We start from the raw sequence: 12,388 nt of genomic DNA on the forward strand, positions 1-12,388 counted from the left end.
TCACCACGGCCTCCACACGGCGGTTCCTGAGGGTTCCTGAGCTGAGGGGGTTATTAAAGTGGGGGCTCGCCCGGGATCACCTGGCTGGACTCTCCTGTTCAGTTTATCTGTGTCCAGTGCTGGAAGGATCAGCCGTATTTTGGGAGGCGTGTTAGTCTGTGTGATTGGCAGTGCATGTTGTGGGGGAGGAGTCATCATCACACACCCGGCCAGGTGTGCCAGCAGCCGCGTCCGGAGCTCACAGCTCGCTCCTTCACAGCTGGACATGAAGCGAGTGACCTCAGTCATGCAGGCGCTGAAGCCGGCGCTGTACCTGCCCAGCGCTCGCTGCTGCAGCGTGAGGGACACTGCGGGGGACAGGTAGGAAACACAGGTGAGAAACAGTGACAGGTAGGAAACAAACACACCGAGGCTTTGATCGCCCAGCAGGTGAACGTGGCCCGAATCTGGTCTTTTTCCCTGTGACAGGTGTGTCTCTGTGTGTCCATGTGATCAGACAAACACACTGAATCTGACTTTGTCAGCTCTGATTTGGGACACTTTGATATCTGTCACTGAAATCCGATACGTGTCCTGCTGTCAGCTCAGGACTCAGTGCCTCCTGTGATGCTGAAGCTGAAACCTGTTGCTGCTGCCTCTGTTCTGATTGCTGACCTCTGTTCTGATTGCTGACCGCTGGATGAGCCGCGTGATGCTCTGTTCTTTTGGGTATGTGGGTCAGTTTAGGAGCTGATCTGTCCACACCGACGTCACACAAACACCACATTTAAACAGCTGACAAAAATATCAGATTTGGGCCACTTTCAGCTGCTGTGTGACCGAAGCCCAAGTGTCTCTGTTTGTTGAGTCTCTGTGAAGTGAAGGTGGACGATGTGACAAAAACAGAACATCTGGATACCTGATTAACTTTAACAATGAGCATCACAGTGTTCAGAGTTCCTGATGGGGCTAAATGGGTTACAGTGCGTGAGCAGGATTTGAACAGGATCATGAAATTGACTGTTTGAAAAGGAACACAAGATCTAACGTTTGATAAAATATCTGTTTACAAAATAAAAAAAGAAATGAAAATATGTACCGTGCAAAATTACAGGCACCCAAAAACACAATCTAAAACGTTTTAATTGGTCAATGAGCGATACATTACTTAATAATGTGTAATGTGTAAGAATAATACAGTAGGTAGTGATTTAATGTCTTTTCCAAATCTCTCCTGAAGGAAGTCCAGTATTTACAGTTATCATCCAACACCTGCTTCACCTAATCAGTATTAAATGAAAGCTGCTGATGGGCTTTAATAAATCCATGTGATGCTGGAGGAGAAATCTGTGCTCTTCAGATCAGCTCAGCTCCTTTTAACCTACCTGTGTTTGTTTATTTGTCTGTGCTCTACACTGTAAAATGAGTTTCTCAGTTAAACCTAAAAATACTCCACCTGGTAACAGTGAGCTGTTTTAGTTAACCACAGATAATTACTTTGAATTAACGATTATTCAAATCAGAGTAATTTGGTGAGAAAAAGAATTTAATTGCCTGTTAGTAACTGAAGTCGTTCTTTAGGTAGAACTAAAGAAACACTTTTTACAGCCAGATCTACCTAAAAATGACAATGTGGCAACAAGTACATTAACTAGTTTAATTCAACTAAATACATACTTTAAATGAACGATTCTTTCAATCAGCAATAATAATAATAATAATAATAATAACGATAATAATAATAATAATAATAATAATACACTGTAAAAATATATCAATTCAAACTAACAAACAACTGAACAGTTTTATTCAACTCAAAAACTCAAACAGATTCAAAGACTCGTTTATTTTGTTTATTTATGTTGAATTAAACTGGTTAATTTACTTCTCACCACATTTTACAGTGTAATAATGCAGAGTGATGTCATTTGCGTGTATTTCTGGCTGTTAATGATTTATAGGTTATGAATTGAATCATTGATCCATTTATTGAAATCCAGTCATATTTTAATAAATGTAATAAACACAGTGGATTAATTTTAAGGAGGTTTGGATGTTTCTATGTAAGACACAGACTTTTGATATGACACCACTTCTGGTTCCTTAAAGAACCTTTTGGTGAATGGTTCTTCAGAGAACTTTTTACAGATCCAGATATGTGAATGTGAAGAACCTTTTAAAGTGTGAAGAACCTCAACATGATTTAAAGGGTGAAGAAAGATCTGAACTATCTGAACTCTCTTCTCATGGTCTGATCTCTTTATCAGACATAGTGAACCCTCTACTGCATGACGTTGCAACAAACCCATTTTCCTCACTTTACACTAACAACACACATGTTTAACGACAAAGACAGGGTGAGTAATAAAGGGAAGAGTCCAGTCAGTCAGTGAAAGCGTGTGTTTGGTCATGATGTCTCTTAGTGGCCACCTTTAAACCTCTAAACATTCAATATCAGTTTTTTTTATGAGAATTTACAGAAGTGTTTGTTGCCTTGAAGCAACACTGTCGGTCAGTGGAATGGATTCAGCCAGTCACACGCCAGATCGTCAGGAAACACGACCTTATATCATTTCTGCCCGCTGTCGCACGATGTTGCCTCAGGGCAACAGACCCCAAACGGACCCCCGCCCACATTACTGTTTAATAATGTTCTGAGTTTAATAATCAGGTCGAGGAAAGAGAACCGGATATTGGTAACTGCTCTCCTAATGAGTGCAGTAGAGGGGTAAAATATATGAATATTAAAAATAAAAACTGTCTTCGCCTCAGAAAGCGCTCCTTATTATAAACATAAAAGGAAAGATGTTCTTCTATGACGTGTGTTCTAGAGTCTTCACACCGGTTTACGGCCTGATACAGAATCAGCGGATCAGCTGCAGCTCTCATTCTGATTTAATACTGAGTTATGATTTATTTCCTTTTTTATTTTCTATTTTTTAAATTATTTTCTGGATTATTTTCTGATTTATTTTCTTTTTTTTAATTATTTTCTGGATTATGTTCTGGATTATTTTCTGATTATATTCTTTTTTTAAATTATTTCTGGATTATTTTCTGATTTATTTTCTTTTTTTAATTATTTTCTGGATTATTTTCTGGATTATTTTCTGATTTATTTTCTTTTTTTTAAATTATTTTCTGGATTATTTTCTGATTTATTTTCTTTTTTTAATTATTTTCTGGATTATTTTCTGATTATTTCTGATTATTTTCTTTTTTTAATTATTTTCTGGATTATTTTCTGATTTATTTTCTTTTTTTAATTATTTTCTGTGTTATTTTCTGGATTATTTTCTGATTTATTTTCTTTTTTTTAAATTATTTTCTGATTTATTTTCTGATTTATTTTCTGAATTATTTTCTGATTTATTTTCTGAATTATTTTCTTTTGTGTGTTTTTGTTTTGGACTCACCTGCCGCCTGCGCGCGCTGCACGCTCCTCAGGTGCTTCACCGTCATCTCCAGGATTTCAGCCTTCTCCAGCTTAGAGTGCCGCGAGACCTGCACACAACACACGCACGCACGCGCAGATGAGCCTGATTCAGCTCTCATCTCCAACAACCAACAACGCCATTAATCAGTACTGTGACCTGCTCTCACTCACGTCCGCGTGCAGCGCGTGCAGGATGAGCGCCTTCAGCTGCACGAGGCTCTGATTGATGCGCGCGCGCCTCCTCTTCTCCATAGCGGGCTTGGAGGACTTCGATAAGAAACAGTGATAAATAAATCATAACAAACTCCGATCAGTGATCAATCACCACACAGATAATCGATCAGTCATTAATCTACCTTTCGGAGCTCCGCGCTGGGCTTCTGTGATGACGCGCTCACGCACGCGCTGAGCGTCTGGCGCACCGGCGCGTTGTCAGGCATCCTCGAGCTGTTAGTGATGTTACTGATATCTGATCTTCAGGGCGAGCGCTTCTCCCATTTAAACCCTCGCGACAGAGGCGCGCGCTCCTCACGCGACCCATTTAGCGCGCGAGCGCCACGCTCAACGCTCCTCCCGCCTCGACCGTCCGCCAATCAGCGTGGAGAAGACCCTACTGACGGCGCGTGGGTTGAAGCGCGCGCGCCATTGGCTGCTTCTGGAGGACTCGTTTTTTTTTCTACACCCGTTTTAGAGCAAAAGTCCCGCCCATCTGCGCAGGAGGCGGGGCCAGCCGGAATACGGTGAGAAAAACACTTTCATACGAGTACGCATGCGTACAACAAATAGCAGCTGTGAAAATGAAGAGAATGTTAAAAATTAAAAACCTAAAAACACAACATTAATAAACCATTCAAACAAAATAAAGAACAGCGAAAAAAAGCTACAGTGAAGTAATAAACCAGGAATCAGTGACTAATAATAACTTATATCTAGAACATTAAGGAACATATCATTCATAATTAAAGGGCAGTAGATTTAAATTAAAGACTGGCCGTCTGGACACACCAGCAGCTCCTGGACGTTTAAGAGGCCAATGATCTTCTACCTGCTAAGGCTGCAGCTCCAGCTGGAGGTTCTTATAAAGAACCCTGAGTATCTGGAATTCACAGCTTTGAGTCTGAGAGTCTGACTGACGCTCTGCTTCACACTGAAGCGCTAAGGTTCCTCATGAAGAGCAGCTCATATCCCATCAAATACATACATAAATAAATAAACAAATAAATAAATATCAGGCAGGCATTAATTACAGATTATTAATTAATTAAAGTCTTTTACAAACAAACAGCATTAATCTGAGTTATTCTAATATAATTACACTCATTTTTCTACCCTCCCAGGCTGAAGGAGGTTCAGCTCACTCCTCCTTTGCTCCTCCCAATTTTGATCACCTTTGCAGAATTTGGGAACCTTTAATTCTCTAATTTCATGCTTCTTTTATCTAAATGTCCTGATTTGCATATTAATTTTTACTACATCCAGCTGTGCCTGAAAGAAGAGCCTTACTGAGCTGCATACACAGCTATAAACAGAGGTTTCTTTATAAAAGGTACAGAAATTAATAAAGATATAAAAAAATCCTCCACAGACTCAAAAACCTCTGCAGATCACAGATAGTTTGGTACAGCATTCATTCAGAACATTTCTCTATAGTATTTTGGGGATGATCACTTTACAGATCAGTGATAAGTGGGTAATAATGTGATGATATAGTGGTAAAAAGTTGTACTAACCAGATTTTACAATCTCAGTTTTAGATTATTAATAAATAATGAGTTAATAACTGTAACAGTAACAAGTTTATGTGCTGATTTTTTGCAGATTTTGTAGCTGCTGATAAATACCCAGCTAAGACAAATAAAAATAATCACTCTGTGTGAAGAGAAACGTGGTGCGGTCTGAGTTTTGAACTCATTTCTGAACATGTTCTCTGTGCTTTATAACTTATATATAGCTTATATATAGCTTTACAGTAAAGGAAGATGTGCTGATGTTTCCAGCTGTGATCTCAGTGTATTTTACTGATCACTGTCAGTAGGTGGAGCTGCATAAACTCATAGAACAGCCATCAGTGATTATAATTCAGGGCAGTTTGTGTTTATGAAGAACTTCTGTTTGCACCTGATTTGAGCTGCAGGAGCTGAGAAACAGAATGGAGGAGGTTATATTAAAAGCATAAGAGGTAGGAAGTTCAGTAGAAATGAGAGAGTTAGTGTTTTAATCCCACCTCACTGCAGCAGAACCGCTACACTGCGCTACCCTGTGAAACCCTGTGAGGCTTTAAAAGGACTGTGGTATTAATTAGACATCATACTGTAAGAGATCAACATCTCATCACCATAAATATGAAAAAGATACCTTTGAATGAAGTTTGTAAACATTATTTTTCCATCTGATTACTGAACAGTTACCACGGCAACTGTAACATGCTGTTAACCAGCAGCTAGAACATGGTCGTGTAATTTTCAGGCTGGTTTGACTTGTTATGATAATATTAGCTTATCATTAACCACTTGTCTGTAAAGTGCTACCAATAAATGATTAGGTAGTGGGAACCTAATAATAAGGCTAATTTAGCAGGAATTACACATGGGGTCATTTTCAAACCGACCTCATATGGACACAAACATTTCCATCTGGAGGATTTTTATGAAAAGTGTTTTCACTCTTCTAAAGGTTTGCTGATGTAGAAACGGACATCAGAGATAATGTTTTACGTAGTTTAGAGGAATATTGTTTATCGATACATGAACCGTCTCAAATATCCAAGTTGGAAATGTTTTTTTCTGGGAATAATAACAGATTTACACGTTCATTGAGGTTCCTGTGACGGATTCATCTCAACCAAACCAAACAAGCCCACACGGTGTGGAGGAGACGAGTGTGTTCATTAAAGACTGAGACGGACGTCAGCGAGGACGGGAGGTGGGTGTAGACTCTTATGGACATAAATAAATGTAATAAATTTATTTTCAAAATGTCATAACAAAAATTTGATGCCTTTATAAAACCGTGGAACCTCTCTGGTTTTGAGGGAGAACCGAAATCACCATGACAAATTAATCAGGTTCTCATTGTTCATTAGAACAAGTTTTCTCAGCAGGTCAAAGCCAAAGTCTGTGGAGAACGTCCTCCTCCTTCAGAGGGTCTTACTCCCTCTGAACATCCTCCTCCCTCTGAGCGTCCACCTCCTTCTGAGCGTCCTCCTCCCTCTGAACCTCCTCCTCCCTCTGAGCCTCCTCCTCCCTCTGCACTCGAACCCTCTCCTGACTCTCCTTCAGGACAGAACAATATGTCCATTCTTCCTCGAGCCATTTTCCCATGTCAGGATGTGATCAGGGAGCGTTTGGTGGGAGAACATCGTATTAGAGTCCTTCACTCTGACAGACGGCCTTTCTGCCCCAACCTCTGCTCACCAAAACAAACTGCCCCCAGAACAACAAGGGGGGCAGGAGGAGTCTGGGACACCCTGAGGAGACACTACTGGACCTTCTACGTTCACAGACACAGACACTTCTTCAGACGAGTCCACCAGGTACACTATTAACATAAAGTTCCTCAAAGGTTCCTGGCTCAGACGCACGGTTCCTGATAGAAAACCTCTGGGTTATATTTAGATTCTCCCTAGTTTATTATATTCACACTCACATCTCTCACAAAACCGGCTCTTTGATCCTCAAAATCTCAGGCTTATTACAGACTGAGGCTTATTATTCAGTAACTACAGGGACTTCAGTGCAAACGGGTGATATTCTTTATTAGAATATCAAGTTCACATATAAATCACTTCTTTCTAAAATGGTGATCTTATAGGAAATAACGTTCTTCACTTTAATGTGCGTTAATGTAGTACGTTTATTATTGTTATTTTGGAGGATTTCCATTGGTCTATTGGTCTAAATGCTTACCCAATGTAATGAGCAGGTTCACAAATTTTGATCGAAAAATGATGATATTTGAGCTGATATTTATTGATTTGGTTTCAGAGTTTCAGATTTTGTTTTATGACACTCTCAGAAATAAAGGTACTAGACTGTCACTGGGTCAGTTCCCCTCCTGTCACTGGGGTGGAACCCTCGCGGGTCCATCTCAGTACCTTTAGTCAGGGAACATAACTGAACCATAATCCACTGAAATGATATGTTCTAAGCTGTACTGACTCCACACACCCCGTCTCGTCTCCAGGCTTTTATTTTACTGTTCTGTTTAAAACATTCGGTTATGAAAAGGTACAAATACAAACTTTTCACCTGGAAACACTTATTTAAGGTTCACAATCAGACCTTAAAACCGCTGTTGGAGCTTTGAGGGAACATTTACACTGTTTGTACCTTGATGAAGGATAAATGTTCCTGAACAGAACCTTTATTTCTAACAGTGCACTATACAGTAGAGATGCTCTTGATAAGAGCTTAAGTCTTCACAGACATACATAATAATTCATAAAACCTCCACATATTTCTGTGTTAAACCTTCTGGACACTCTAAGTATCACTAACACTCATTTACAACCTCACCCAGTTCCACAGAGGTGGTGAATTTTCACACAGGACCATGCAGGAACCCATACTGACCCCTGTTCTCCACCCATTGTCTCCAGCAGAGATCTTTAAAGAGGAGAGGAAGAGGCGTGGCCCATTTTGACGTGCAGTTCCGATCCCCATTGTCAGTTTTAGATTGATGAGGTGAGATTCGCCCCTCGCCCTGCTGGAGGGTCTACAGAGCGTTTCCAGACGGAGTTCACGTCCCAGGCCCGGAGGTTAAGGCCAGAGCGGAGGGCCGGGTCAGGCTTCACTTTCACATTCAGCGCTGAGCTCGACGGGAGGCTCTCTAAAGCAGAGTGGAAGACCACAATGAAAACACATGACCACTTTCAGTAAGTGCAGAATACATTTACCACTCAGACCAACCAGGCACAAACTACAGCGCTAACACGGCTCACATACGTCTGTTAAAGTGTGCTGATCCCCGAAATCTCAGAGCCCAACGTCAGAAGACCATTTCCCAAAGTCAGTTAAAGCTTTATTAAATGGTGTTTGATGGGGACTGAGATGTTTGAGGGGGTCTACAGATGTCTAAATGGTCTACTGGGGTCTGACGGTGCGGGATATGTAGATCTGATGGTGTCTGATAGTGCTGGATGGGGTCTAATGATCAGATCTCATGGGGTCTGTGTTGGATGGGGTCTGATGATCAGATCTGATGGGCTCTGATGGTGTTGGATGGGGTCTGATGTTCAGATCTGATGGGATCTGATGGTGTTGGATGGGGTCTAATCAGATCTGATGGGATCTGATGGTGTTGGATGGGGTCTAATCAGATCTGATGGGGTCTGATAGTGTTGGATGGGGTCTGATAATGTTGGAAGGGGTCTGATGATCAGATCTGATGGGGTCTGATAGTGTTTGATGGGGTCTGATGATCAGATCTGATGGGGTCAGATAGTGTTGGATGGGGTCTGAAGATCAAATCTGATGGGGTCTGAAGATCTGATGATCAGATCTTATGGTGTCTGTTGGTATCTTATGGTGTTTTGAGTTTGATGGAATTAGCTAATGTCTGATGAGTCTGCTGGTGTCTGCTGGGGTCTGATGGTGTGTGATATTCAGATCTGGTGGTGTTTGATGGGTTCTTCTGGTGTCTAATAGGCTGTGATGGGGTCTGAAGGTGAAGTTGATGGTCAGATTTGATGTCAGATCTGATGGGGTCTGATGGTGCATTCTGGTGTCTGATTGGGTCTGAAGATCAAAGCATTCATTTATTTTGTTTAATAAAGTAATTAGATCCAGATTCTCATTGCTAAGCGTAGATACCAGTTTCTACATGTTTCTATTAAATAACCAAACTCCATTGTTTTAATGTACATACATACAAACATACATCATCTAAACCGCTTATCCTTCCTTAACCTGTGTTTTAGTGTATGTGGTTCAAATTCAGAGTTTGGTTCTTAAAGAGTTGAACAACATTTTCTTTTCATTTCTTTCCTTATTACATTTTTAAATCTGTCCGCTGTGAAATGCAGCCATTCAAAACACAGATTATTTAGGATCAAACATCCACGTTTAGTAATGCATTGTAAACAAACAGGCTGATGAATTCTCAGCGACTCATTTATTCCTGCTTACTGCACCTTTAATCCGGAGCACATCAGACGCTCTCTATGCAGCACAGACCATCTTCTGTAGCTACACGAGTCTTTCAGGCTTTCTTTAAAGGCGTCAGCCACACACGCCGCCGCTGGCTTTCTGCAGCTGAGCGCTGAATGCAGACCTTCACTGATTGAACTGCATGGGTGGCCAAATTTCAGCTCATCATCAGGGAGTTTCTCTCGTTCAGCCTCTCTTTGTAATTAACAACACGTATCTAGTGCTGACCACATAGTCTTCAGTCTCAGGTATAGAATACAGACTGTATGTGCTTTAAAATATTAACTCGCTCTGGTGCCAAAACCAGTATCAGTGAATATCAGTGAAAGAGTCATTTTAGTATAAATCAGCTATTCTAAATGGAATCAGCACCAGCTGTGATAAAGACCAGCTTAGTGAGTGTAGTTTAGTTTGTTACTGTAAAAGGCAAACATTTAGTTTTTAAATTTAAGAGCACTTAAAACATGCAATCAAAGAAAAAGAGTAACTTTACCAGAGAAGGATGAAACCCATTTAGCGTTCATGTAACAAGATTATATTTGAAGTCATTTTGAACCACAGCTGTTGGTCTATTTATAAGAAAATTCTAGAAGAGTAGAAAACAAATAGGATTTTCATGTTATGCAAAATAATAATAATATAAAACTACAAAAATGGAGACGCAAGGTTTGAAATCCCACATTAAGAATATATTATGTACTTTTATGTAAGAAAAAGAATAGGGCCCATTACAGACCCTTGAGGCACTCCACAGTTAAAAGGATACATTCACCAGTACTAAGACATCATTTCTAATCCTAACTCTGCAGTATCTGACCCTGAGAGCTTCAGTGATGTGCTGCAGACATTAGCCTGAGCAGATTTGATCTAAAATATTGTTTTTTTTTCACAAATATCCAGAAACTTTTTTTTCAGAACAACAGAATTAAAAGGGAGCTTCAAAGTGTCTATAATTCTATTCAGTTAAACGACTGTGAAAAATTCAGAGACCAGGAAAAAAGCAGGAAACACATTTATCAGAAAATTACCCAGAATCCTCAACAACTAAATCTACTCTCAGCTGTGTGAGTCAGTGAGTCACTCTTTTCTTCATTCCAGCTTCCATTCTGTTCAGGAGACTCACTTTCAGCTCCTCAAAGAATCTGCAGACACACCTCCACAGTTCAGTCTTAGAAGCTGGTTGATAATTTTCTGAAGTGATCAAACACATTCAGTGGTGTTGAGGTCTGGACTCTGGGGTGGTCAGTCCATTGTTCAGCTTCTTTGTTTGATGTGTCCGTCTCCTTTTCTCATTGAGGTTCTTCTTGATCAGCTACACATCCTTTCAGACCCACAGCGCTGAGTCGTCTTCTCACAGTGGAAGGATGGACAGAAACACCTGTGGATGTTTTCAGATCTGATCAGCTTGATTTTCTCCTCTCTCTCAGAGATGAAAGCTTTAAGTGCTGTTTATCTGATGAGGGCAGTTTTGGGGTTGACCAGCTCTTCCAGGTGGTTGTTATATTTTTCTTACATTCTCTTTCTGCTTCCTTATGCAAGTTGATTATGTCATATTTGATCTCCTGAATGAACAGCTTGTACTTAATGGGACTTTTTTTTTCTAGAGTTTAAATAAATGAAAGGTTTCTGATTTCCGCACAATACTGTAAAAATAAAGTCTGGCAAAACGAATCTTTTATTGAGCTGAAGTTCACGGTTGTTTTAATTCTATTTTACAGATGACAGTGGTGTAAAATTATGTTATACAGAATTAAATCAGAAATTAGAATGGACTGTTCCACTGTTCTATCAGTGCAGTTCCACTGTTCTAGCAGTGCAGTTCCACTGTTCTAGCAGTGCAGATTTTATTGATATGTCATTAATGACAGGTTGCCCTGAGCTGCCCCCCCACCCCACTTCTCAAACCCTCTGTTTGGTTTTAAAGGCTCCTGATTGGATCACCTGTAGAGTGAGAGGATAACAGTGCTTTGAGTGAATGTGGTCAGTGAACACTGTGGTTTTTGTGTTGAACTGCGCTCGATAAGCTCTGGTGTTGGAATGAATCCAAACCTTTTAACCCTGCAATTCAGTGATTTCCGTGGTGTCAGTGGTGGCACAAAGAAAGCCCCGCCCCCAGCTGGCCTGCTGCTCTGTCATCTCAACCACAGTGTCCAATCACATTCTCTACAGCAGCAGAGAGCTGCAGGTCAGTAACCAACCGGATGCAGCCACTGGTCAACTTGTAGTGGGAGGGGTCAGAGGTTACCTCACAGACCACACCCTTTAGAAGTCATCAGGCTGATGATTAATAGATTTTTCTTCAGGGTCATGGTGGAGACCTACAGCTGGTCACCTTCATTGATCCGACTGACCAGGCAAGATCTGGTCAAATGGCTGATTTTAAATCACTGATGTGGACGCTATGGGCTACTGCTCCGCTGCAGCTGCACTGACACACTCAACCCAGGCATTCAATCAGTTCATCAATCATATGAAATCATTCTTTACAATCATTTTAGAATTTATATTCAAATTACTCAAACATCACTTAACAGTTTTCCCTTGAAATGCTGCAGTAAGAGGAATGGACAGAAATGCAGTTTATTAAACAGTAAACAGAAATTCAGATCTAGATCAGCAACAAACTCTCTGAATATGTAAACCTGTTTGGAGAAACAGCTTAAAAGAACAACAAAAAGCTTTCAGACTCTGTTTCTACTGATGACATACGGCATCCAAGCAGTTTAGAGCTGACAGTGATGGAAGTTTCCTAAAATAGGTGATAAATAATGAAACGTCTTTTGTACACACATAATTTATAACCACCTCACAGAGTGACTAATGAGAC

The 12,388-nt window shown here is 40.5% G+C and overlaps 1 protein-coding gene across 1 annotated transcript; it reads right to left on the reverse strand.

Annotated features, from left to right (window-relative positions):
• On the reverse strand, nucleotides 1-3,855 carry LOC118826027 (transcription factor HES-1-like). Its single transcript, XM_036596904.1, has 4 exons — nucleotides 3,772-3,855; nucleotides 3,587-3,682; nucleotides 3,396-3,483; nucleotides 1-347 (listed from the first exon to the last, which is right to left on the reverse strand). Exons 1-4 carry the CDS (start codon nucleotides 3,853-3,855, stop codon nucleotides 1-3), a joined length of 615 nt encoding a protein of 204 aa, XP_036452797.1.
• Nucleotides 3,856-12,388: the final 8,533 nt, after the last annotated feature.

Source organism: Colossoma macropomum, unplaced genomic scaffold (assembly GCF_904425465.1).
Source record: "Colossoma macropomum unplaced genomic scaffold, Colossoma_macropomum, whole genome shotgun sequence".
Lineage (NCBI taxonomy): Eukaryota > Metazoa > Chordata > Actinopteri > Characiformes > Serrasalmidae > Colossoma > Colossoma macropomum.

What these genes read in the sequence shown, in the direction of transcription:
- LOC118826027 (XM_036596904.1), bottom strand. Translation starts at nt 3,855, where the DNA reads ATGCCTGACAACGCGCCGGTGCGCCAGACGCTCAGCGCGTGCGTGAGC. An exon ending in CCAGCGCGGAGCTCCGAAAG is followed by an intron (nt 3,683 to 3,771) that starts GTAGATTAATGA and finishes TTCTTATCGAAG; the next exon opens with TCCTCCAAGCCCGCTATGGA. An exon ending in GCAGCGCGCGCAGGCGGCAG is followed by an intron (nt 348 to 3,395) that starts GTGAGTCCAAAA and finishes TGTCCCCCGCAG; the next exon opens with TGTCCCTCACGCTGCAGCAG.